Genomic DNA, 26,375 nt, shown 5'->3' on the forward strand with positions numbered 1-26,375 from the left:
ACAAGCATGAGCTACCGTGCCCCGCCACCTTTTGCCAATTTTGAATAATGCTTGTGTGAACATTGGTGTACACATTTCTAATTGAGTCTCTACTTGTAATACTTTTGGTTATGTACCTAAAAGTCAAATTGCTGGATCATATGGTAATTCTATATTTAATTTTTTGAGGAATTACCAAGCTATTTTTCACAGTGGCTGGACCATTTTAAATTCCCACCAGTGAATGTCCAGTGATGGATAAGGGTCTCAATTTCTTGTATATCCTTACCCCAACACTAGTTATTTTTCTTTTTAAAAATAATGGCCATCCTAATGATGTAAATGGCCATCCTAATGAGTGCAAAGTAGTATCTCATCATGGTTTTAATTTGCATTTACCTAAGGAATAGTGATGTTAAGCCTCTTCTCATTTGCTTATTGGCCATTTGGTTATCTTTAAAAAATTGATACATAATATTTGTACAAATTTTTGGGGTACATGTGATATTTTGTTATATGCATAGAACATCTAATCATCAAATCACAGTATTTAGGATATATATCACCACGAGCACTTAGCATTTCTATGTGTAGAGAACATTTTAAGTCTTCACTACTAGCTGTTTTTAAATGTACCAGGTATTGTTGTTAACTATTGTCACTCTACTATGGAATGTTAGAACTTATTCCTTTGATCTGAGTGTACATTTGTACCCAACCTGTCTTTCTTCATTCTTTTTTCTTTTTCTTTTTCTTTTGTCTGACTGGGTTAGTTTGAAAGGCCTGTCTGTCAAACTGAAATCTCTTTCTTCTGTTTCATCTAGTCTATTGTTGAAGCTTCTCAATTTTTTTTTTTTTTGAGATGGAGTCTTGCTCTGTCACCCACGCTGGAGTGCAGTGGCACGATCTTGGCTCACTGCAAGCTCCGCATCCCGGGTTCACGCTATTCTCCTGCCTCAGCCTCCCGAGTAGCTGGGACTACAGGCACCCGCCACCATGCCCAACTAATTTTGTGTATTTTTTAGTAGAGACGGAGTTTCACCATGTTAGCCAGGATGGTCTCATGTTAGCCAGGATGGTCCCGATCTCCTGACCTCATGATCCACCCGCCTCAGCCTCCCAAAGTGCTGGGATTACAGGCGTGAGCCACCGCACCTGGACTCACTTGTATTTTTATGTCATTCATTGAGTTATTCAGTTTATGGATTTCTGTTTGGTTCTTTCTTATGAGATCTATCTCTTTGGTGAATTTCTTTTTCATATCCTGAATTGTTTTTCTTATTTCTTTGTAATGTTGTCTGTGTCTGCTTGTATCTCACTGGGCTTATTTAATATCATTATTTTTCAATTCTTTTTCAGGCATTTTATACATTTTTTGGGGGGGTTAAAACCTATTGTTGGAGGATTGTGTTTCTTTGGAGGTGTCATATTTCCTTGCTTTTTCATATTTCTTGTGTCCTTTCATTGATGTCTGTGCATCAGGTATAACACTTCTAATTTTTTTTTTCGAGACGAAGTCTCGGTCTGTTGCCAGGTTGGAGTGGTGCAGTGGTGCGATCTCAGTTCACTGCAACCTCTGCCTCCCAGATTTAAGTGATTCTTCTGCTCAGCCTCCCGAGTATCTGGGACTACAGGTGTGTGCCACCACGCCCAGCTAATTTTTGTGTTTTTAGTAGAGACGAGGTTTCACCATGTTGGCCAGGATGGTCTCGATCTCTTGAGCTCGTGATCCACCCGCCTTGGCCTCCCAAAGTGCTGGGATTATAGGCGTGAGCCACCGTGCCCGGGCCACTTCTAATTTTTAAAATTGGCTTTCATAGGGGAAGGCTTTTTCCTGTGTTTTTTTTTTTTTAATAATGACAAGATATTCTTAAATTGGTAATACATAGGAAGATAATAACTCAAAGGAGTAGGTAGCAGATGCCAGTATATTCAATCAATGAGCTGTATTTTACTGGAATTTAATCAATATTAACCTGAAATAGATGATAAGTTAATATGCATATTGTAATCCCTCCAACTACCACTAAGAAATTACTCAGAAAAAGTAACAGAGGACTTAAAATATTAATGCTAAAAATATTTTCTAAACACAAAAGAAGATAGGAGGAACAACAAACACCTAAGACATATAAATATACATAGTAAAATGGCAAACTTAAAATCCAGTTATACCAACAATATATTAATGGCAAATGTATCAGACCCAAATTGCTTCAGATTCAAAGACCACTTGTTTGAAAATAAAAAGATGGTAAAAAATATATCACATGCTTTAAAAATTTTAATGTAAGGCCTCAAACTAAAAATCATAGACGAAAACCTAGGAAATACCCTTTTTGACATCTGCTTTGGTAAAGAATTTTTGGCTGAGTCCCCAAAAGCGATTGCAACCAAAAACAAATATTGACAAATGATACCTGATTACTAAAGAGCTTCTGCACAGCAAAAGAAACTATCAACAGAGCAAACAGACAACTACTTAATGGGAGAAAATGTTTGCAAATGGTTTATCTGATAAAGGTCTAATATCCAGCATCTGTAAGGAACTTAAATCAACAAGAACAAATAACCCCATTAAAAATGGGCAAAGGACACACATACACTTCTTAAAAGAAGACATACGTGTGGGCCAACAAACATATGGAAAAATGCTCATCATCTCTCATCATCAGGGAAATGCTAATCAAAGCCACATGAGATGCCACCTTAACACCAGTCAGAATGGCTGTTATTAAAAAGTCAAAAACTGGCTGGGCTGGTGGCTCATGCCTGTAATCCCAGCACTTTGGGAGGCCGAGGCAGGCAGATCACGAGGTCGGGAGATCAAGACCATCCTGGCTAACACAGTGAAATCCCGTCTCTACTAAAAACACAAAAAATTAGCTGAGCGTGGTGGCGGGTGCCCATAGTCCCAGCTACTCGGGAGGCTGAGGCAGGAGAATCGCTTGAACCCAGGAGGCAGAGGTTGCAGTGAACCGAGATCATGCCACTGCACTCCAGCCTGGGCGACAGAGCAAGACTCCATCTCAAACAACAACAACAACAACAACAACAACAACAACAACAACAACAGATACTGGTGGGGCTGTGGAGAAAAGGAACACGTATACACTGCTGGTGGGCATCTGAATTAGTTCAGCCACTGTGGAAAGCAGTTTGGAGACTTCTCAACTTAAACAGAGCTACCACTTGACCCAGCAATCCCACTAATGGGTATATACCCACAGGAAAATAAATGGCTCTACCAAAAAGAGACATGTATATTAATCACCATGCTATTAACAATAGCAAAGACATGGAATCAGCCTAAGTGCCCGCCAGCAGTGGATTCAATAAAGGAAATGTGCTATTCATCACCATGGAATACTACACAGCCATAAAGAGAATGAAATCATGTCATTTACAGCAGCATGTGTGGAGCTGGAGGCCAAAACCTTAAGCAAATTAATGGAGAAATGAAAAACCAAATACTCCATATTCTCACTTATAAGTGGGAGCTAAACATTGACCACACATGGACATAAACATGGGAACTATTAATAGACACTGCAGACTACTAGAATGGAGAGGGAGGAAGGAGGAGTATGGGTTCCTATTGGGTACTATGCTCACTACCTGGGTGCAATGTATCCATGTAACAAACCTGCACATGCACCCCTTGTATCTAAAAGTTGAAATTAAAAAAAAATCATGTAAACAATAACCATAATAGAATTAGAGTGGCCATAGTAATATTAAAGACTTTACATCAAGAAGTATTACTGGAGTAAAAGAGAGACATTTCATTCACAATAAAAGGGTCAATATAATAAAACAATTGTTAACACATAATACAGATAAAACATTTTTTTCTTTTTTTTTTCTCAGTAATACTTGTTCTGGAAAACCACTATTAATATGTATAATTAATAAAACAATTATTAGTATATAAATACCTAACAACACAGCCCCTAAAAACATTGAACAAAATCTGACAAAATTGAAAGAAGAAATTTTAGCTCTTTTTTTTTTTTTTTTTTTTTTGAGAGAGTCTCACTCTGTTGCCCAGGCTGGAGTGCAATGGCACGATCTCAGTTCACTGCAACCTCCGCCTCCTGGGTTCAAGCAATTCTCCTGCCTCAGCCTCCTGAGTAGCTGGGATTACAGGCACGCGCCACCAGGTCCGGCTAATTTTTGTATTTTTAGTAGAGACAGGGTTTCACTATATTGGTCAGGCTGGTCTCGAACTCCTGACCTTGTGATCCCCCTGCCTCGGCCTCCCAAAGTGCTGGGATTACAGGCATGAGCCACCGCGCCCGGCCCAATTTTAGCTCTTTATTACAGCTCAAGATTTACATAATTTATTCTCATTAATTGATAGGAATAAGCACTCTGTAATTTTCCACATGCATGTTAGTAAACATGTACGACTATTTCTCTATTAAAAAATAATTGATAGAACAACTAGATAGAAAATTAGAAAAGACTTAGAAGACATGATTAACACTATTTTCTAACTTGACCACCCAAAATTGCAGAATGCACATTATTTTCAAAAACATCTGAGACATTCATTGTACATAATAGAACAGATGCTTGGCCATGAAACAGATCTTAATAACTTTAAAAGGATTAAAGTCATGCGGAGTATTTCTCTAAGGACAATGGAAATCAATAACAAAATTCGATTTGGGGAATCTCCAAATATTTGGAAATAAAACGCACTTGTAAATAACTCATGGGTCAAAGAAAGAAGCTTAGGGACATTAGCAAATATTTTGAATTGAATGAAAATGAAAACAACATATAAAAATTTGTGGAGTATAACTATAGTATTATATGGAAGAAAATTTACAGCTTTAAATGCTTATATTAGGACAAGAAAATGGCCTGAAATTAATAATCTAAGTGTTTCCCTTAAAAGATTATAAAAAGAAGAGCAAATTATAACCAATGCAAGACTAATGAAGCAAATAATAAAGATCTGGATAGAAGCTGATGGAACAGTAAACAGTGAAATATTGGAAAAGTCTAAAATTGGTTATTTGAAAAGATCAATATAATCAATGTATTTGTAGCTAGATTGAATTGGAGGTTCTAGCTAGATCAATAAGGCATAAAGATCTGACAGGATAATGTTTCAGACATTTTTATGATGGCTTGTTGTTTATGATATTGTATAGCATGATTGACCTGTACAGTTAAAATGGGTAGCTTTTGTGGTGTGCAAGTTGTATCTTTGTAAAGCTTTCACTCACAAATACTATCTCAGTGCTTAAGTACATTGTTTTTTTGGGCTGTATTTGCATATATGTTGTAACTGATAAAATAACTGTTCTGGTCATTTGCTCTGTATCTTTCAGGGCAGGAATAACATTTGGTTTATATTCTGAGCTCTAAGCAGAGTATTTTACACATAGTAAGACTTGACTCTTAACATGCATTTTTGAGAGAAAAAAATAGCATTGCCAGTGTAGGACAACTTCCAAGGCTACTTAAAATCAAATTTCTCTGTGTCTAAATATTATGATCCAAAATTGGTGTAATAGGTTTTCTTTCTGAAACATTAGATAAGTAAAACAATTTTTAAAAAGTTGTTGAACTTATGATGGGAAATTATATGGAATGTAAATTATATTTCAGTGTAGCCTTAAAAATTAAGAGGAGTGAATAAAAGAAACTCCATTTGAGATACAGAGGTACCTATTCTAATGTACCTCTGCTTTTATGATTTGATAGTCATTTCAAAGAAGTTCTATTTCTCTCTATAAACTGAGAGTTGAAGAACACGACTTTCATACTATAATATGAAAATATTATTGGATGATTTCTCTATACACCTGTTTATTTATGTTTAACAAATTATGTTGTTTTCCCCCATTCTTATATTTCAATAAGGGGCAAAAAATTGTGATTTCCCAGCAGATCGCATAACACAGTAAGACCTGTATTTCCTGTCCTTGGATAAAGCGCTAAGTGATTACATTTTGTAAAGAATTGAAAATAGTTGATTGTATCATTTTTTTCCCTCTGAACCTATACTTGAAGAAGTAATTGTTTCTGTCATCTACAGTCAAGTCAGCTGACTCTTTTTAGAGTTTATATGACTGATGTGCGTGGGGGCATGTTATATCTCTTCCTCAATTCTAAAGTGGAATTCTCTCCTTATATTGGCAAGAATAATCTGCTGGAGTGGAAACATGTTATTTGGTCAGTGGTTTGTGATGTGCCTTCTTATAGGCTTCAAGCTCGGTTATCAGTGAGAAAATATTTACCTCCATTTGTCTTTATTTCTTTGTGAAGGTGCTTGTGAGTGAGGATTCTGACAGTGATGGCATTGTGGCCCACTTCCCTGCCCATGAGAAGCCAGTGTGCTGCATGGCTTTTAATACAAGTGGTAAGTTCGCTCTCTGTCTTTTTTTTTTTTTTTTTGTAGACCATTTATATAATGGGTTTTCCAGCCAAATATGGAATATGGAATCTGACTTTTCTTCATGTATCAGTATATATCAGAAAAGTTATTAAGTCATTATATTGAATAAAGGAATTTATAATAAAAATTTAGTACCCCTCTAAAATCCCTCTAAAATTGGTTTTGTTCTCGATAAAGTAGCTATTAAATAGCAGCCATTTAAACAATGCTGTTGAGTTACATGAATTTCTGTTTATAATTACTCCAAGAACTTCAGTATTCCAAACTAGAATATTAATGGATATGAGCAGTATTTTTTTTTGTAACTTGAAGTTTCTGTGTAACTAACTTACAACACTTTGTAAGCTAATTTAATTTTCTCGGGGTTTTTTTAGCGGTCTTTTTCTTTAAGGTTTACTCCTTACATTTTGTTATATCTTTTTAGTTCCTTTTAATATAGCATACAATTTGTACTCTTAATTTTCTTTTCACAATATCCAGAGTAGTTGTCTTATTTAAATTCTGCATTTGTAAGATTTTTAAATTTTTATTTAATTTTACTATTTTTTTAAAAAAAGATAAAGACAGAGTCTCACTATGCTGCCCAGGCTGGTCCTGAACTCCTGGCCTCAAGCAATTCTCCTGCCTTAGCCTCCCAAAGTATTGCCACCATGCTTGGCCAGATTTTTTTCATTATGATAATGTTTTTGTATTTCTCCATTCCCTGGATATCTATCTGTTTAACTGGAAGTTAAGTCTAGAGGTATAAATCCATTCAGGCTAAGGAGTTTTTGTTTGTTTGTTTCTAAACTTCGTAAGTATTGCGTCTACATCATTTCATCCCAATAGGAGACACATTATTTTAGGTTGTTTCCCTATTTGTGGTGCTATATTTGATCACATGAGTAAAGTAATGACTATCAAGTATCTACATTATTGGAAATAGGTTTTTCTTATGGAGATGAACAAGTACTCTACAGTATGTCATTTTGACATTATTTCTGAAGCAACTTTTTAATTAATAATTTTGTTACATTGAAGGTTGTAGAATGGTGGGTTGTTTTCTTAATTCTGTCCTGGTCTCTGCATTTATTGACTGTTATTCTTCTATAGAAAACGTTTTCTCTCATCAGCCAGGAGTAAACAGCATTTCTCCTGTATATCAAAAGTGGTATAAATGCCTAATTCTCTCTCTCTCTTTTTCTTTTAAATGACCAATTTTCACAGTAAGGAGTTGGTGTAATACTTCCAGTGGTAGGAAACAAGTTACAAGTTGAGTACTTTATGTCTGAAATGCTTGGGACCAGAAGTCTTTCTGATTTTAGATTTTTTTTTTGATTTTGGAATATTTGCATATATAATGAGTTATCTTGGCGGTGGGACCCAAGTCTAAATACAAAATTTATTTGTTTCATGTATACCCTATACACATAGCCTGAAGGTGATTTTGTACAATATTTTAAGTGATTTTGTGCATGAAACATAGTTTTGACTGCATTTTAACTGAGACTTTGTACATGAGGTCAGGTGTGGATTCTCCAGTTGTGGCATCATGTCAGTGCTCCAGTTCTGGAGCATTTCAGAGCATTTTGGTTTGCATTATAAGAAGAACATAAATTTCTGTGAGGATTTTGTTTTTTCAGATTAGGAATGCTCAATCTGTATTTTAAAAATACGTTGTAAATAAAACTGCTCTTTTGTTTTCAGAGCTGGTATAGTCATCATAAACTTGCAGTCTTTTCAGATCTTATCCATTTGGTTGATGTATCTAAGGAGCATGCTATTTTTAATCTTAGTTTTCAGAAATGATTATATCACTTAAAATTTATGGGAAAAGCCAATCCTTTTCCCCTTCTTTTCATCTTTTGAAATAAAGAATGATAGTAAGAGATTATCATTATATAGAGATATTATTTTATAAAGCACTTTGAATAATCTACCCTCTAATATCTTAATAAGTCATCTTTGATTAAGGGAACAGGATTTTTATAGTGATTGGTAATCAGTAGGATTGATTTAATTAATAAAGGCAAGATTTATTGAAATTCTGTGAGTGTTGTGGGAATTAAGTTAAATGTGAAAAAACAGCCTGGAAGTTATGTCACTTGTAGCACTCCACTTGGAATGACCGGTATGACTCATATTGATATTCCATCTGTTATGTCAGATCTCCTTTGTGTTAGTGTATATTTCATATAACCCTACAGTGCTTCTGACACTGGCAGCTGTAGTTTTTTCCTGTGACTTTGCATTATAAGAAGAACATATTATATAATATAAAGAGTGTTGTAGTCGTCATAAAATGGTTTCATAATTTTGATCTACATTTGCCATTTGATTTCTTTGACCTCTCACATTTGTGTTTATATGATAAGGTTAAAAATAGCAATATTTATACCTATTTTTCTGTGTTGCTGGGACACTAGGTTTATAACTATGATATAATTTATTTTGTGACAATCATTTGTTTAAATATTTGTTTCCCTTGCTAACTTATCTGTTCCTCCTACAAAGAGATCAGATGTCATTAATCTTTGTATCTCTAGTGCTTGGCATGGTGTCTCAGAGTAATAGGAAACTTAGTGAATTATTTTGAACTATTCCCCACTGTAGATGTATGGCACTGTATTAGGCATGGCAGTCTCTATTTTGACAATGAAAGTGATAGGTCAGTTCAGTATTTTTAAATTCTTTTATTTTTCTTTCTTCCTTTTTTTGTTTTTTGTTTGTTTTTTTTGAGACAGGGTCTCGCTCTGTTGCCAGGCTGGAGTGCAGTGGCACGATCTTAGCTCACTGCAGCCTCCGCCTCCCAGGTTCAAGTGATCCTTGTGCCTCAGCCTGCCAAGTAGCTGGGACTACAGGCGTGTACCACGCCCAGCTAATTTTTTTTTGTATTTTTAGTAGAGACGGGGTTTCACCATGTTGGCTAGTATGGTCTCGATCTCTTGACCTCGTGATCCACTTGCCTCGGTCTCCCAAAGTGCTGGGATTACAGGCATGAGCCACCACCCCCGGTCCTTTCCTTATTTTTCTATAGAAATTTTGATGAGATTCTACTAAAGTTCTTCTGGAATTTATTCACTTTGAAATGGTTCATGGTGTATAGAGTTTCCTTGTTCTGGTATTACATGATTGTTTCATATAGCAATCTATGAAGCCTGTTAATATCATTGGAAATAATCCTATATGGAGATGCAAATTAGTTAACTGTACCTGTAAACTTGTGAGTGATGAAAATAATGGTTATTTTTATATCATTTCACATTTATATAAAATTCTCTAAATATTGCTTATGCTTCAAAATTATGATAGAGCCTATAATTTAATATATTAACAAAAAAGCCCTTATACTACTTATATTTTAATTTTTTAAAATCTTAAGTATTAAATTTTGTGTTTTAATTTCATTCTGAGAAAGTGGTTCTTGGCTTGCTAAAAGGATCCACACTACAAAAATGTTTTAGAACCCTTTATCAAAAAGGTTGAAGCTTGCTGGTGTGATTTTACCTGTTTCAGCTAACACATTGGAAGATACCTCTTTCACTAGTGACTCTATTCACCTTGTCTGGCTAAGTCTTGTTAATTCACTTAATAAGAGATAGTCCCTATGCATAGAGTCTGCTTGCTGGTTAGTTGCAAATGCACAAACAGGGTCTTAAGGAAGGAAAACCCTTTGTGGAGTAAGGACAGCATGCTAGGGGATAAATATTAGCCTGGTTTTGGAGATAGTTCTTCAAAAGGAAATCAATTCCAAGCTGGGACCTAAAAGATTAGAAAATAATGATTCAGTGCCTGGCACCATAAATATTATTTGAATGAAAGAGGCAAGAAAAATATGGCACATTTGAAATAGATTGTGAACCATAGTCTGTATAGTGGACTCATTAGTTTGTTATGCACAGATATGTTTTTCAATGTGTCCTCATTTCTGCAACATTTTATAAATCCTTCATACCTGTTTAGATATCTGTATTCAGTGGAGGGTTTATAACTCAGCAACCACTCATACAGTTGGTTTGCACAATGCTTTATAGTAGCTGGTAAGCAATTACTTACAATTCTTCTTAATTATTTACTTTCAGCTTTGAGTATTTTTGCTGTTCTGAATATTGACTTATTACTTGATTATGAGCAAGGATGCAGAAAGTGCTCAATTCTCAACGATGTGGAAGTCTGGATTTTTTCCTTCTTTTTTTAATTAGCAAGTGCTAGTCAGCAGCTACCCAGCTTTGTACAAAAAGTAATTGGGGTTACCCATGGCTTCTAACCATTAATCAGCTCGTATCATTAGGTGACATTTTATTTTGCTTTGCTAGTTTCTGGTTCATCTTTACTCTTCTAACCCTTCTGATTGTATGTATACGTATACATACACATACATACGTATACGTATACATACACATACATACGTATACGTATACATACACATACATACGTATACGTATACATACACATACATACGTATACGTATACATACACATACATACGTATACGTATACGTATACATACACATACATACGTATACATACGTATACGTATACATACACATACATACGTATATGTATACGTACACATACACACGTATATGTATACATACACATGCATACACATACCTACATATATGTATACATACACATGCATACACATACCTACGTATATGTATACATACACATGCATACACATACCTACGTATATGTATACATACACATGCATACACATACCTACGTATATGTATACATACACATGCATACACATACCTACGTATATGTATACATACACATGCATACACATACCTACGTATATGTATACATACACATGCATACACATACCTACGTATATGTATACATACACATGCATACACATACCTACGTATATGTATACATACACATGCATACACATACCTACGTATATGTATACATACACATACATACGTATATGTATACATACACATACATACATATACACACACATACATAGAGGACATGTTTTAGTGAGGAAACTGCATTGCCATTTGTAAATGCATAGATACCTCAGTAGCTGGGTTTTTTCCCTTAAATTATTATTTGTCTTACAGTTTTAAAAATGTTTTTGTGAGATAAAATGATGTATTTTCTAGCACTCTTCATTTAAGTCCTTCCCACTAGTAAATCATAAGTTTACTAATGTGATTAAGAAATGCGACATTATAAAATGAGGTAGGAGCCGGGCACATTGCTCATAATCCCAGTGACCCAGGAGGCTGAGATGGAGGGGACCAACACTTGAGGCCAGGAGTTTGAGACCAGCCTGGCCAACATACCAAGATCCTGTATCTAAAAAAATTTTTTAAAAATTACCTGGGTGTGGTGGCGCGTGCCTGTAGTCCCAGCTACTTAATTGGGAGGCTGAGATGGAAGACTTGCTTGAACCAAGAAGTTAAGGCTGCAGTGAGCTCTGATCCCACCATTGCACTCTAGCCTGGGTTACAGAGTAAGAGCCTGTCTGGAAAAAAAATTTAAAAATTAAGTAAAATGAGGTAGTTCTCTGCACACTGGCTGAATTATATTTGTTAGCTTCTGAACTTTTGTTAATTCACATTTTATAAAAAGATATGTAATTTCTTTTTTATTTTAATTTTTAATTTTTAATTTGTTTATTTTATTATTATTATACATTAAGTTTTAGGGTACATGTGCACAATGTGCAGGTTAGTTACATATGTATACATGTGCCATGCTGGTGTGCTGCACCCATTAACTCGTCATTTAGCATTAGGTATATCTCCTAATGCTATCCCTTCCCCCTCCCCCAACCCCACAACAGTCCCCAGAGTGTGATGTTCCCCTTCCTGTGTCCATGTGTTCTCATTATTCAGTTCCCACCTGTGAGTGAGAACATGCGGTATTTGGTTTTTTGTCCTTGCGATAGTTTACTGAGAATGATGATTTCCAATTTCATCCATGTCCCTACAAAGGACATGAACTCATCATTTTTTATGGCTGCATAGTATTCCATGGTGTATATGTGCCACATTTTCTTAATCCAGTCTATCATTGTTGGACATTTGGGTTGGTTCCAAGTCTGTGCTATTGTGAATAGTGCCGCAATAGACATATGTGTGCATGTGTCTTTAAAGATATGTAATTTCAATAGGCCTTAACACAGTAGTTACAGTTTTTAATTTAAATCGGCTTTTTCCAAAATATAACTAATAGATCCTCCAATGACATACTCCAGTCCTTCTTTACCTATACATGTAACCATATATGTTTTAAAATTTATATTGGGAAGTTTTAACCCTCTAATAATTATCTAATTTGGTTAAAAGTATTTTCATGAGGTATGTAATATGGCTAATAAAAACAGTATTGCTTGTTAGAATACTTTTTACTAGTTTAGGGAAGTTTATGTAAAACAAACAAAACATGCCAAAAAGTTGATTGCATGATTTTTGTTTTTAAAGCTGATCTTACTCAAACCAGTTTACCTGTGTTTGTCACTGTTACACTTAAGAATATAAATAAATTCCTTTTAGTCTTCATTCATTCATTCATTTTTTGAGGCGGAGTCTTGCTCTGTTGCCCAGGCTGGAGTGCAGTAGTGTGATCTCGGCTCACCACAATCTCCGCCTCCAGGTTCAAGCAATTCTCCTGCTCCAGCCTTCCGAGTAGCTGGGATTACAGGTGTGCGCCACTGCACCCAGCTAATTTTTGTATTTTTTTAAGTAGAGACGGGGTTTTGCCATGTTGGCTAGGCTGGTCTTGAACTCCTGACCTCAGGTAATCCGCCTGCCTCAGCCTCCCAAAGTGTTGGGATTACAGACGTGAGCCACTGCGTCCAGCCCTTTTAGTCTTTTTAAAAGAAAGACATATTTTTAGACAACAGTATTATAAACATGTCCTGGACAACAAAATCCAAGAACAAACCAGGCCCATAGCCACTTCCTGGGAAACGTTAAAAATACTATAAAATGTACATGATGGAATAACACTGCAAAATGAATTTAGGAGACCATGTAGGTTGGTTGACTGGGTGGCATACATTTCTGTCTTGTATTGGACCTATTCAGAAAAGACATGAAGTGATGCTATTGAATAGATCTGTGACACTTCTAGTTCAGCAGCTGCATTCATTTTTTTTTTCAATTTTTAAATTCCCATTCTTATTTATTAGCTGTGACTTTGAGGCCAGAATTAAAACAAATATTTTAGTGGCAGCATTTATGATTTGTTTAGAAGTACCAGATTGGTCCCCATGGTTAGATCTGGGCAGATTCAATATGGGCAGTGTAAATTTGTTGCTCTCAGGGACAAAGTGAATAACATTTTCAAGGAACTTTAAAAAAAATAAATAAACTTTATTTTTTATTTTTATTTTTTTGAGATGGAACCTCGCTCTGTTGCCTAGGCTGGAGTGCAGTGGCACAATTTCAGCTCACTGCAACCTCCACCTCCCGGGTTCAAGCGATTTTCCTGCCTCAGGCTCCTGAGTAGCTGAGATTACAGGCACGTGCCACCACGGACCTTGCTAATTTTTTGTATTTTTAGTAGAGATGGCATTTCACCATGTTGCACGGGCTGGTCTCAAACTCCTGAGCTCAGGCAATCTGCCCACCTTGGCTTCCCAAAGTACTAGGATTACAGGCGTGAGCTACCACACCCGGCCGGAATCTTCTTTTGCCTGGCTAACTCTTACACCGATTCTTATCTTAAATATCATTTAAGAAGTCTTCCCTGAGTCTACATAAAATGTCATGTTCCCCTTTCTCTTTCACCTTGTCACCTAATTGGGCAAGCTAGTTAATCTGCTTGTCACACTCAATGCCTCAGTTTCCTCATCAATAAAATGGGGGCTAGTAATGATATCTAAAATAATACCTGGCCAGGTGCACTGGCTCACACCTTTAATCTCAATACTTTGGGAGGCCAAGGCGGGTGGATAGCTTGAGCTCAGGAGCTAGAGACCAGCCTAGGCAACATGGTGAAACTCTGTCTCTACAAAAAATACAAAAATTAGCTGGGTGTAGTGGTGCACTCCTGTAGGTCTAGCTACTTGGGAGGCTGAGGCAGGAGGATTGCTTAAGCCTGGGAGGCAGAAATTGCAGTGAGCTGAGATCGCACCACTGTGCTCCAGCCTGGGTGACAGAGCAAGATCCTGTCTAAAAAAAAATAAAAAATAAAATAATATCTAACAAATAGAGTAACCTCAATAGATATTAGTTGTTTCTGTTTTCATTATTATCAATCACCTTCATCCTAGTTTTTAAATTATTTACATCCATCAGAGTATCTTTTCAATGTGTTCTCTGTTAGAGGTAAGCTTTTGTTAATATTTTGTCCCCAAGTATTAGCCCAGTAGCTTTCACATACTTGATACTGAGTAAATGTACATTGAATAATTACAATAATTAATTCCATTGGATTGCTTCATAATTGTAATCATGGAAAAAATATAGCAGGGCAAAATTAAGACATTTATTCAATGTTGTTATTCATTTGTTGAATAAAATCAACTTATGTCTAAATTGTGGTTTGAATAAGAATTGTCTGGCCGGGCACAGTGGCTCACGCCTGTAATCCCAGCACTTTGGGAGGCCGAGGCAGGCGGATCACGAGGTCAGGAGATCGCGACCATCCTGGCTAACACGGTGAAACCCCGTCTCTACTAAAAAATACAAAAAATTAGCCGGGCGTGGTGGCGGGCACCTGTAGTCTCAGCTGCTTGGGAGACTGAGGCAAGAGAATGGCATGAACTTGGGAGGCCGAGCTTGCAGTGAGCCAAGATGGTGCCACTGCACTCCAGCCTGGGCGACAGAGCGAGACTCTTGTCTCAAAAAAAAAAAAAAAGTCTCCATCTCTATATATTGGGAGTGATCCATGATGGCAAATTATAATACCTGCAGATACATATCACAGATAACTAAAACTGAAGTATGTAATAGATAGTAATTTAAAATACCCCATGGAGGCTGGAAGCGGTGGCTCATCCCAGTAATCCCAGCACTTTGGGAGGCCGAGGAGGGCGGATTACTTGAGTTCAGGAGTTCGAGACCAGCCTGGCCAACATGGCGAAACCTCATCTCTACTAAAAATACAAAAATTAGCTGGGTGTAGTGGCACACGCCTGTAATCCCAGCTACTGGGGAGGCTGAGGCAGGAGACTCGCTTGAGCCAGGAGGCAGAGGTTGCTGAGATGGTGCCACTGTACTCCAGCTTGAGTGACAGAGTGAGACTCCGTCTCAAAAAAAAAAAAAAAAAGGACCCCATGGAAATGACATTTTTATGTAATAAGAACAATAGATTAGTATACTATTATGTTTTTGGACAACAAACTATTTCTTATTTATCAAACTATCGTTAGAAACATAAGGAAGAAATCCTCAATTCTGTGCAATAAGCCTGACATGAACAGACCTGCCACCTTTAATTCAGTAAGTAATTGATTTGCTTTTCAGAGGCATTACTTCTGCCAGCTGAGCAACTGAGAAATGTAAAGTACAACACATCTACATTTTAAATAATTACCCCTCCTTGGCAGGGAAATTGCTTTTCCATCCATTAATAAGAGGAAAATGAGTGTTGAATCTCTAGCAAAACAGAGTAAATATGTACCCCTTTAGATGCTTGGCTGCATCTTTAGCAGACTTGAAATTCTTCTGGTTACTTAAATGATATATATTAAAAGGTGATTGCGGTCTTGGGTTAATTGTTAAAGAAGTTTAGGTTTTTCTTTTTGGACATAAAAGTTTTCCCGTTGTCTAGCAAGTGGTTAGAGAAATACCATGTCTTGATTTGTTTTTAACATCTATAATGCATCACAGATCTACAGCATAACATAGCTTGAGATTTTTAATCTGACAGCTTCTGGTTTATCACTACCAGACACCTATATTATTTCATTCACAATGCAAAGGCAACTTGAAGAATTGATTTCCTTTTTTCATTAGAAGAGGATGTTTCCATAGTAGGTTTGTACTTACTCTCTTGTTTCATCATCTTGTAAAGTGGTGTCCTTTACTCATGTAATGGATTTACTCTCTGAAGAATTAGTTCTGTTTGCTCTCTGTTCATTGTGGCACTGTAGTTGTGTAAGAGAGGGATCTTTGTAGGGGTGACTTACGATTAGGTAGTAGGTACAGTGTCTAGGGACCACAATGCTTTTAGAACCTCACTATAATTTTCTGATTTCTTTAAAAGCAGAAAAAAAAAACATGGTTTTAAGTTAATAGAATGGAGTAAAAAATATATAACTTTAAGTATTTTTTCCTGAAGGAGAGTGCCCATGAAGACAAAAATGCCCAGGTCCCACCTAAAGTCCTAATGTAGCCCTGGGTTCCATCAGTAAGTGAAGAGCCTTTTCCGTTCTTCATCACTATTGCCACAGCACTACCACTTAATTGAATAAAGGTGCTCAGTTGATAGTGAATGAACTCATGGAAGATGTGAATGCATACATTGGGATACTATGTAAAAATGTGAAATCAACATATATACCTGTAAAAATAGACCTGTCTACAACAAATATAACATAAATACTTACAATAATATAAACATAGTATTTAATTTTGCAAAAGATAAAGAAGGATCTATATAGTCAGGTACATACATGCAAAGCAGCTGTTGATTTCAACTTTTCATTTATCAGTACACCCTTACTAGTTGTTAAACACTGAAGTACTTGAATACTTCTTGCCTGTCCCAGTAGCCTCTGAGCCTCCCTCCCTGGTGGGGGATGGTGGGCACCTTGTTTCACTATTCTTATTCAGATTGGCCTGTATCTTGCCATACATTAAATATTTTTTGAACATTGCTCTAAAAACAGCCTAAATATTTCCCAAAGATATATATTCATTTCAAAGAGATTTATTATATATAGTAAGGTGGGTACCTGTGGTCGGGAGCAGTGAGTGGGTGCAGGAACGGAGAAGCAAAGAGAAAATGTAAAAACAGTAAGAGGCTGGGTGCAGTGATTCATACCTGTAATCCTAGCACTTTTGGGAAGCCAAGGTGGGCGAATCACTTGGGTTCAGGAGCTTCAGACCAGCCTTCCAACATGGTGAAACCCCATCTCTACTAACAATACAAAAATCAGCTGGGTGTGGTGGCTTGTGCCCGTACCTGTAATCCCAGCTACTTGGGAGGCTGAGGCGTGAGAATTGTTTGAACCCAGGAGGTAGAGGGATACAATGCAATGCAATGTAATGCACATAGCAAGAGAAGGTTTACGTATGGACTTATTAACATAGACGAAATGAAAAATCTGATTAATTCTTCCATGCATCTGAAGTCTAAAAAGGATATCTAGAATGCTAAGAAAGTGGAGGTAATGTTTATCAATTAGAATTGAGAATTAATAAATGTGATGTTAATATAGTTTTAAGAGTACAACAATGTAAAATAATACTATCAAATACAATTATAGTTAATTAAATAATTTATACTACAATTGATATAATAATTAAAAATGAACTGATTTTATAATTTTCTCTTTGTTCCTTTGATTGTTTCTAAGAAGACATTGAATAAGTAAATATATAATTTGGTTGTGCACAGAATGCCTGCCTACCCAGTCATCTTTTTTATGGATCAGCCATTTTTCTTATATATACTTGTTCTGTAACATAGTCACAGAGTCATGCTTTGATACTGCTTCTGTAGGTAATCAAACCTAATTTCCAGAGACACTTGGTCATTTGGTAATATTTTCAACATATGCTCATATACCCAAAATGTGTTAACTGATGTACAATTTGATACAGCATGCTTGATGACTATCTTTGAAACTTTATCTTTCATCTAATCATTATCATTTGTTACTTAGTTACTTACTTTCTGAACATTTGGACCAGAACGCTGATTCATGTCTGTTATATTTTCATTTAAGTACTATGATACATGGTTCTTTGAGCACCCATTTAGCCAAGCTGAGACTCACTGACCTTTTTTTTTTTTATACTTTAAGTTTTAGGGTACATGTGCACAACATGCAGGTTATTTACATATGTATACATGTGCCATGTTGGTGTGCTGCACCCAGTAACTCGTCATTTAACATTAAGTATATCTCCAAATGCTATCCCTCCCCCCTTCCCCCCACCCCACAACAGGCCCCGGTGTGTGATGTTCCCCTTCCTGTGTCCATGGGTTCTCATTGTTCAATTCCTACCTATGAGTGAGAACATGCGGTGTTTGGTTTTTTGTCCTTGCGATAGTTTGCTGAGAATGATGGTTTCCAGCTTCATCCATGTCCCTACAAAGGACATGAACTCATCATTTTTTATGGCTGCATAGTATTCCATGGTGTATATGTGCCACATTTTCTTAATCCAGTCTATCATTGTTGGACATTTGGGTTGGTTCCAAGTCTTTGCTATTGTGAATAGTGCCGTAATAAACATACATGTGCATGTGTCTTTATAGCAGCATGATTTATAATCCTTTGGGTATATACCTAGTAATGGGATTGCAGGGTCAAATGGTATTTCTAGTTCTAGATCCCTGAGGAATCGCCACACTGACTTCCACAATGGTTGAACTAGTTTACAGTCCCACCAACAGTGTAAAAGTGTTCCTATTTCTCCACATCCTCTCCAGCACCTGTTGTTTCCTGACTTTTTAGTGATCGTCATTCTAACTGGTGTGAGATGGTATCTCATTGTGGTTTTGATTTGCATTTCTCTGATGGCCAGTGATGATGAGCATTTTTTCATGTGTCTTTTGGCTGCATAAATGTCTTCTTTTGAGAAGTGTCTGTTCATATCCTTCACCCACTTTTTGATGGGGTTGTTTGTTTTTTTCTTGTAAATTTGTTTGAATTTATTGTAGAGTCTCGATATTAGCCCTTTGTCAGATGAGTAGATTGCAAAAATTTTCTCCCATTCTGTAGGTTGCCTGTTGACTCTGATGGTAGTTTCTTTTGCTGTGCAGAAGCTCTTTAGTTTAATTAGATCCCATTTGTCAGTTTTGGCTTTTGTTGCCATTGCTTTTGATGTTTTAGACATGAAGTCCTTGCCCATGCCTATGTCCTGAATGGTATTGCCTAGGTTTTCTTCTAGGGTTTTTATGGTTTTAGGTCTAACATGTAAGTCTTTAATCCATCTTGAATTAATTTTTGTATAAGGTGTAAGGAAGGGATCCAGTTTCAGCTTTCTACATATGGCTAGCCAGTTTTCCCAGCACCATTTATTAAATAGGGAATTGTTTCCCCATTTCTTGTTTTTGTCAGGTTTGTCAAAGATCAGATGGTTGTAGATATGCGACATTATTTCTGAGGGTCACTGACCTCTTTTTTTTACCCCTCACCATATATCTGTTTTTTTTTTTTAAATATCCTTCTCTGAATGGTGCGTTTTGAGTTTCTCTCTCTCTCTTTTTTTTTTCTTCCATGGGGGTGGGGTGGCTGCTCAAGTGTTTTAACTTTCTAACTGGTCTGTTAAACATCTTGTATTTTCCCTTTCTCCATTCACTCCATATAAAGCCAACAAGTTTATCTTGTCCTCACATTTATTTTTGTTTTTGTCTGTCTTCATTTTTATTGAATTGTAACTTACGTAATATAAGTTGCACCAATTTTAAGTATACGGCTTGTTGAATTTTATTTATGTATGTACCTCTCTAAGCAACATCCATAGCGTTTGAAAGATCTGTTTCACACATCTCTGAAATACACGGAATGCTCTTCCTACATTTAGAAATTCCTACATTTCCATATTTACCTTTCCAATTATTTTGTAGTCCTAACACATAAAGAATCTGCTTGATACAGATTGTTCTCCATGAAATCCTCTTCTTTATCTCTGCTTCCTGTCTTATGCTGTTCATAATTATTTCACTTTACTATCCCTTCTGTCTACCAAATTCCTACTAACCTCCATTCAAGGTGTACTTTATTATGCACTTCCAGCAATTGTTGTCTATGACATGAATTTAGCATTAGTTGACTGTATCTGTATCTGTAATTTTTCCTTGAGGCTGGTTACAGTCTGATACTACCACATAGATATGTATAGATCTTGAGTACTAAACTTTGTGTTGGGACATAATATACACCAGAAACTAACACTCATTTATCCTTAGACTTTTCCAATTATATTTCTCACTCTTTTTTTTTTTTTGAGACGGAGCTGGAGTGCAGTGGCAAGATCTCAGCTCACTGCAATCTCCGTAGAGACGGGATTTCACCATGTTGGCCAGGATGGTCTCAATCTCCTGACCTCGTGATCCACCAGCCTTGGCCTCCCAAAGTGCTGGAGTTACCGGCGTGAGCCACTGCACCCGGCCAAAATTTGTATGGAATTTCAAAGGACCTAAAATAGCCAAATCAATCTTGAAAAAGATGAGTAAATTTTAAAGACTTAAACTACCTAAATTTCTGAATTAATCTAAAGCTCACCAAGAAAGGATTTTTAGGGAGTAAGTATAGACATAGATGAGTGAATGGAATAATGTCCAGAACAGTCATTTGATTTTTGACAAAAGTGGCAGGTAATTAAATAGGTGAAGTATAGTTTTTTTCAACAAATGGTGCTAGAACAACTGGGATATCTTTTGGTGGAAAAATAAATCTTTACTAACATCATACATAAAATTAACTCTAAATGGATAATAGGCTTAGCATAAACACTAAAACTATGGAACTTTAAAAAGAAAACATAAGGTTATTTCCTTAAACTTGGGATAGAAAAAGATTTCTTAGATAAACACCCAAACCACAAAATCTTCATCAAAATTGGAAATCTTTTGGGAAAATGTTAAATAGTGAAAAGCCATGCCACAGACTGGGAGAAAATTTCTGATAGAAGATGGATAGATAGATAGATAGATAGATAGATAGATAGATAGATAGATATTGAAAACATACAATTTAAAATGAGGAAAAGATTTTAAACAATCATGTCACAAAAGAAAATATTTAAAAGCCAGTAAGCACACGAAAAACTGATCAACATCACTGATCACCAAGGAATACTGGCAAATTAAAACTGTGAGAATACCAATTGAAATTATTAAAAAGACTGACAGTATCAAATGTTGGTGAAGTTATGGAGCTTGTGGGAATGTAAAATTATACAACCACATTGGAAAATAGTTTGGCAGTTTCTTATAAATATTTAATATATGACCCTGCAATTTCTCTCCTAAATATTCACCCAAGGAAAAGAAAAACATGTCCACATGGAGACTAGTATTTGAATGTTCATAGCTGTTTGAGTTACAATATTAAAAAACTAGAAACAGGCCAGGTGCGGTGGCTCACACCTATAATTCCAGCACTTTGGGAGGCCGAGGTGGGTAGATCACTTGAGGCCAGGAGTTTGAGACCAGCCTCGTCAACATGGTGAAACCCTGTCTCTACTAAAAATACAAAAAAATTAGCCAGGTGTGGTGACAAACCCCTGTAATCCCAGCTACTCAGGAGGCTGAGACAGGAGAATCACTTGAACCTGGAGACAGAGGTTGCAGTGAGCTGAGATGGTGCCACTGCACTCCAGCCTGGTTGACAGATCAAGACTCCATCTCAAAAAAAAGAAAAAACAAAAAACTAGAAACAGCTACGGAATGGATATATAAATTGTGGTATGTATTTAAAATGGAACACTAGTCAGCAATATAAATCAATGAATGACATACTGCTACTTGTAGCATAGTCTGAGAAAATATTGTGTGATTACATTTCATTAAATTCTGAAACAGGCAGTATTCATCCCGCATAATAGAAAGCTGATGAGTGGTTGCTTGGGGCCAGGTGGTTGGGGAGAGGATGGTTTGCAAGTGAACACAAGGGAACTTTTTTTGAATGCTCTTTCTCTTGACTATGGTAGTAGTTACATAGGTATATGTATTTGTCAGATTCATCATACTGTACATCTAAAATGAATCTATTGTATATAAATTATGTATTCATAAAGGTTAAAGTTTTAAAAAACATTCTGGCAATGGACAAATATTCTCAACTACCTGAAAAAATGAGAACACATGTACATAGGCATACACCACTTTCTTAAATATCTATTTGGTAAGGAAATCTGTTAAAAATAATGAACATTAGAATGCTTAATATGAAAACTCACTGGAAATGACCAGAGATGTCTTCATAAGCCTGAAAATTGTACAATTCAAAGAGAAAGAAAATAATTAAATATTTAAATAATGATGTTAATACACTTCGAACTGCTAAAAATGCAGGAGGACGAATATAACAAATTAAAAAATAAAGTGAGCTAGAAAATCAGTTGTTCACTTTATATAGATTTTTCCACATGAAACAAATAAGGGCAATATCACCGATTTCTTCTAATTTATTTTGGTTATGGATATATGCAACTTTTGTAAGGGATCAGCTAAATCATCTGCTTTGGTAGTGTTTACTTCAGTGCCTTTAACAGAGGGTTAGGTAGCAAATTTGATAACGATATACTATATTTTAGGCTACTAAAGTGGAAGAATACATTGATGAGTTTGATTATTAGTGTTTGTAAGTAGCTTAAAAAATATGCTGCTGTAAGCTACTTTATGCTGCCCATATGGAGACTTTGGGACCATTGTTTTCCAGTATTCATATCCAGCTTGAAAGTTTTATTAATCCGACTTTAATAAGCTATGATATTATGGATTTGTGTAAGCTGAGGAGGTTAACGCTTTCTCTCAGTACTGGGATTCTGTTTCTTTGCTTTTGTGTTTACAAATTTGGCTATTAACTTTTCTAAATAATTAAGTAATTTGTAAGTTTGTATCTATACAGGTGTTAATTGAAAAGTATTATACGAACAAGCATTAATGCCAAAGTATAAAATTCTTTTATGAATGATATAATCTGAATTCCTGTAAACATTTCTATTTGATTCAGCATAATCATGTTTATGTCTCTTTTTGGAAAAGAGTGTGAGTAGCTGGTAGTTTGTCTTCTAGTTCACATGTGTGTATATGATAAAGAACCATACAATTAGGTAGGTGTTATAAATAGGATATGGCAAAAAAGGCAAACCTACTCATGTTTCCAAGATTTTATAGCATATGCCTGGTGAAATTTTGCTACTCTTTAATTTTGCTTTTTGGGTTAACCAGCTGACGCCCAGTTGAAAAGACTTATGTTCGTGTGAGGCCACAAAAGCCTTAATGTTCAGTCTCCAGCTACCTCAGATTTTGGAGAACGCTGTGTACCATCAGCAGCTTCAATCCCCACCCTCTAACGCTAATGCTCATCTATCAAACTTGAGGCTAAGAGTGAGGGAGAGGAAGCTTCCAGATAAACATACAGAAGTGCCTAAACAGCTAATCACTCTAGGCTTCCGCTTCCAGGCCCTATAATTAGAAGTCCTTCTTTTTCCTTGTATTCCCAGATGACGCAAATGCTTTTTGTGGCTTGGCACCTCATTTGGGGCGTGGGTTTAGTTTATGGCCAGGCCAGAGTCTGGTTTAGTCTTCTGATGCAGCATAAATAGTTCTCAAGCCACAGTCTACTCTGCACAAGTTTTTCCTTTTATGTATATGTGCATTTTAACTTGTTTTCTAGAAGAAAAAAAAGCTTGCTATTTCCCTGGCAGAATGTGTGCAAAAGAGGAAATTCTAAATGAAAAGAAAGCACGTGACTATGTAGTCCTATACTAGCTATTTCTTTTTCTCCTTTCTGCTCTTTAAATTTTTTATATTATTTTTAAAATTTTGTGAAAAAAGTAAACTTACTGGTGGATTATAGAAGCCACATTTGCATGGAGGGGTGGAAAAAAGTGTTTGAGATAGGATACACAGAAGTAATAGGCATAATTTTTTAGTGGACATTTTTCCTGAAAATTTGAATCTGTTTTACATAATCATAACTAAACAGAGATGAATGCCAGTTTGAAAAGCTAGGAACATATGGGTAAGTGTTCATTTGTGATTTTCATTCATATGTAAAACAATAATAGTCTTGATTTGGCAAATGAGGACCTTTATTTGAATGCTCATTCTACATTAAATGGTATGATTTAAAACAAAATTTAATGAAGTTTATAGTAGGTGAGGAATATATGTTACAAATGCAAATTCATCTTATTTCCTGTCAGAATGATGTTTCTATTGAATTGTTTGTCAAGTGCAGAACATTTGTTACAGAGAGGTGGAGTCAGAAGATAGTAGTGGATTTATGGTCATTCAAACTTACTATAACTCAGCAAAAAAGTAGGAGGAGTGGCAAAACACTGTCTACAAATGGACAACAAAGCATTCATGCCTAAACTTAGAAATTCATTGTTTGAGGCCGGGTGCGGTGGCTCACACCTGTAACGCCAGCACTTTGGGAGGCCGAGGTGGGCAGATTGCCTGAGCTCGGGAGTCAGAGACCAGCCTGAGCAACATGGTTGAAAACCCCTCTCTACCAAAATACAAAAAATTAGCTGGGCGTGGCGGCGGGCGCCTGTAGTCCCAGCTACTCGGGAGGCTGTGGCAGGAGAATTGCTTGAACCCGGGAGGCGGAGGTTGCAGTGAGCCAAGATTGTGCCACTGCACTCCAGCCTGGGTGACAGAGCAAGACTCCCATCTCCAAACAAAAACAAAACAAAACAAAACAAAACAAAGCAAATTTATTGTTTGAATAACAGTAAGTAAAGAATATAAACTATGTCAATAACCTCATGATCATAGCTAGATATATAATGAGAGGTAAGGTTATATATATTGTTGTAGGTTTAATAATTTATTAAATTATTTATAATAAATGGTACCTTTCATTTTCTAAAATGTATTCTCTTGGAAATAGCCAGGACAGTGGCATCTAGTAGGATATTGTAATATAGTGACTAGAGCTGTACCTTATGTTTGCCAAAGAAATAGCAAACTCAGATTTACTTCATCTTTTCACTGAAATGACTATCTTGTCTTCCCACAGATGCTTAATATTCTTTCATGCCTTTTTGTTCAACAAAACATTAGTTTAAATGCTTATACTAATGTGATTCTGCTTCTGGGAATAGCAAGGTAAACGTACAAACCATCCTTCCCATAGAAAACAATTATGAAACCTGGACAAAATACAACTGAACAGGCACATAAAGTTAGATATGTGTATTATAATCTCTGGAACAACCAGTAAAATTTTAATATAAAGAGATATAGCTCAAAAGTCTATAGATAAATTATTTATTTTTAACATTCAACAATAAATATTGTTAAAAATAAGTAGTCTCAAAACAGCAAGAAACCATGAGAAGAGAAATAAAACTGAATAAAATGTTGAAATTAGCATTTCATAAACATTGAATATTCCAAATACATAGTCCCATAACAGCAAGAAAACATGAAAAGAGAAATAAAAAACAGAAACAAGACAAGCAAAAATAATAATAAATTGGTAGACCTAAGTCCAGCCCTACCAGTAAGTACTAAATATGAATAAACTGCAAATACCAATTAAAAGGCAGTGATTTGATTGAAAGAGAGTGAGCGAGTGTGAGAGCACCCAACTGTTATCTAAAAGAAGCCTATATTGATAGATATAGAGTAGAAGAATGGAAAATATATACCATGCAAGTACCAATCAAAACAAAGTTGGAGTGGTAAAGTTAATATCAGAAAAAACTAGACTTCAGAGCAAGGAAAATAACCAGGGTTAAATCATGTTAAAAGGGTTAATTGACCAAGACTTCATACAATCCTAAATGTGTATGAACCTTGCTCTAAAATTTAGGAAGCTGATATAACTTAGGAAAACTACACATGTCCACAATTATCCTTGGAGACTGTAACTCCTACTCAGTAATGGAACAGAAAGCAGTCAGTCAGTAAGGAAATTGAAGATGCAAACATCACTACCTATTACATACCTTTCTAGAATATATTCTAGGTGTTCAAGTGTATATGGAACAAGGATCATATTTCAAGCCATAAAACAAACTTTAACAAATGTAAAAGAAGTAACTTCTTGTCATAATGAAATTATACTGGCAATAATATCTGAAAGATATCTGGAAAATATCCAAATATTTGGTAACAAAACAATATACCTTTAAATAACCCACGAGCAAAAGACGAAGCAACTAGGAAACATT

The 26,375-nt window shown here is 36.0% G+C and overlaps 1 protein-coding gene across 10 annotated transcripts in view; it reads left to right on the forward strand.

Annotated features, from left to right (window-relative positions):
* The window catches only part of BCAS3 (BCAS3 microtubule associated cell migration factor), a 717,859-nt gene that overhangs the window by 237,246 nt on the left and 454,238 nt on the right, over nt 1-26,375 (forward strand). For all 10 annotated transcript variants that reach the window (XM_063599306.1, XM_063599304.1, XM_063599309.1 and 7 more), the window contains one exon: nt 6,265-6,358. In XM_063599306.1, the coding sequence (XP_063455376.1) occupies nt 6,265-6,358 (94 nt within the window). The remainder of the gene's footprint in view (nt 1-6,264; nt 6,359-26,375) is intronic.

The sequence above is a fragment of the Pan paniscus genome, chromosome 19 (genome assembly GCF_029289425.2).
Source record: "Pan paniscus chromosome 19, NHGRI_mPanPan1-v2.0_pri, whole genome shotgun sequence".
NCBI lineage: Eukaryota > Metazoa > Chordata > Mammalia > Primates > Hominidae > Pan > Pan paniscus.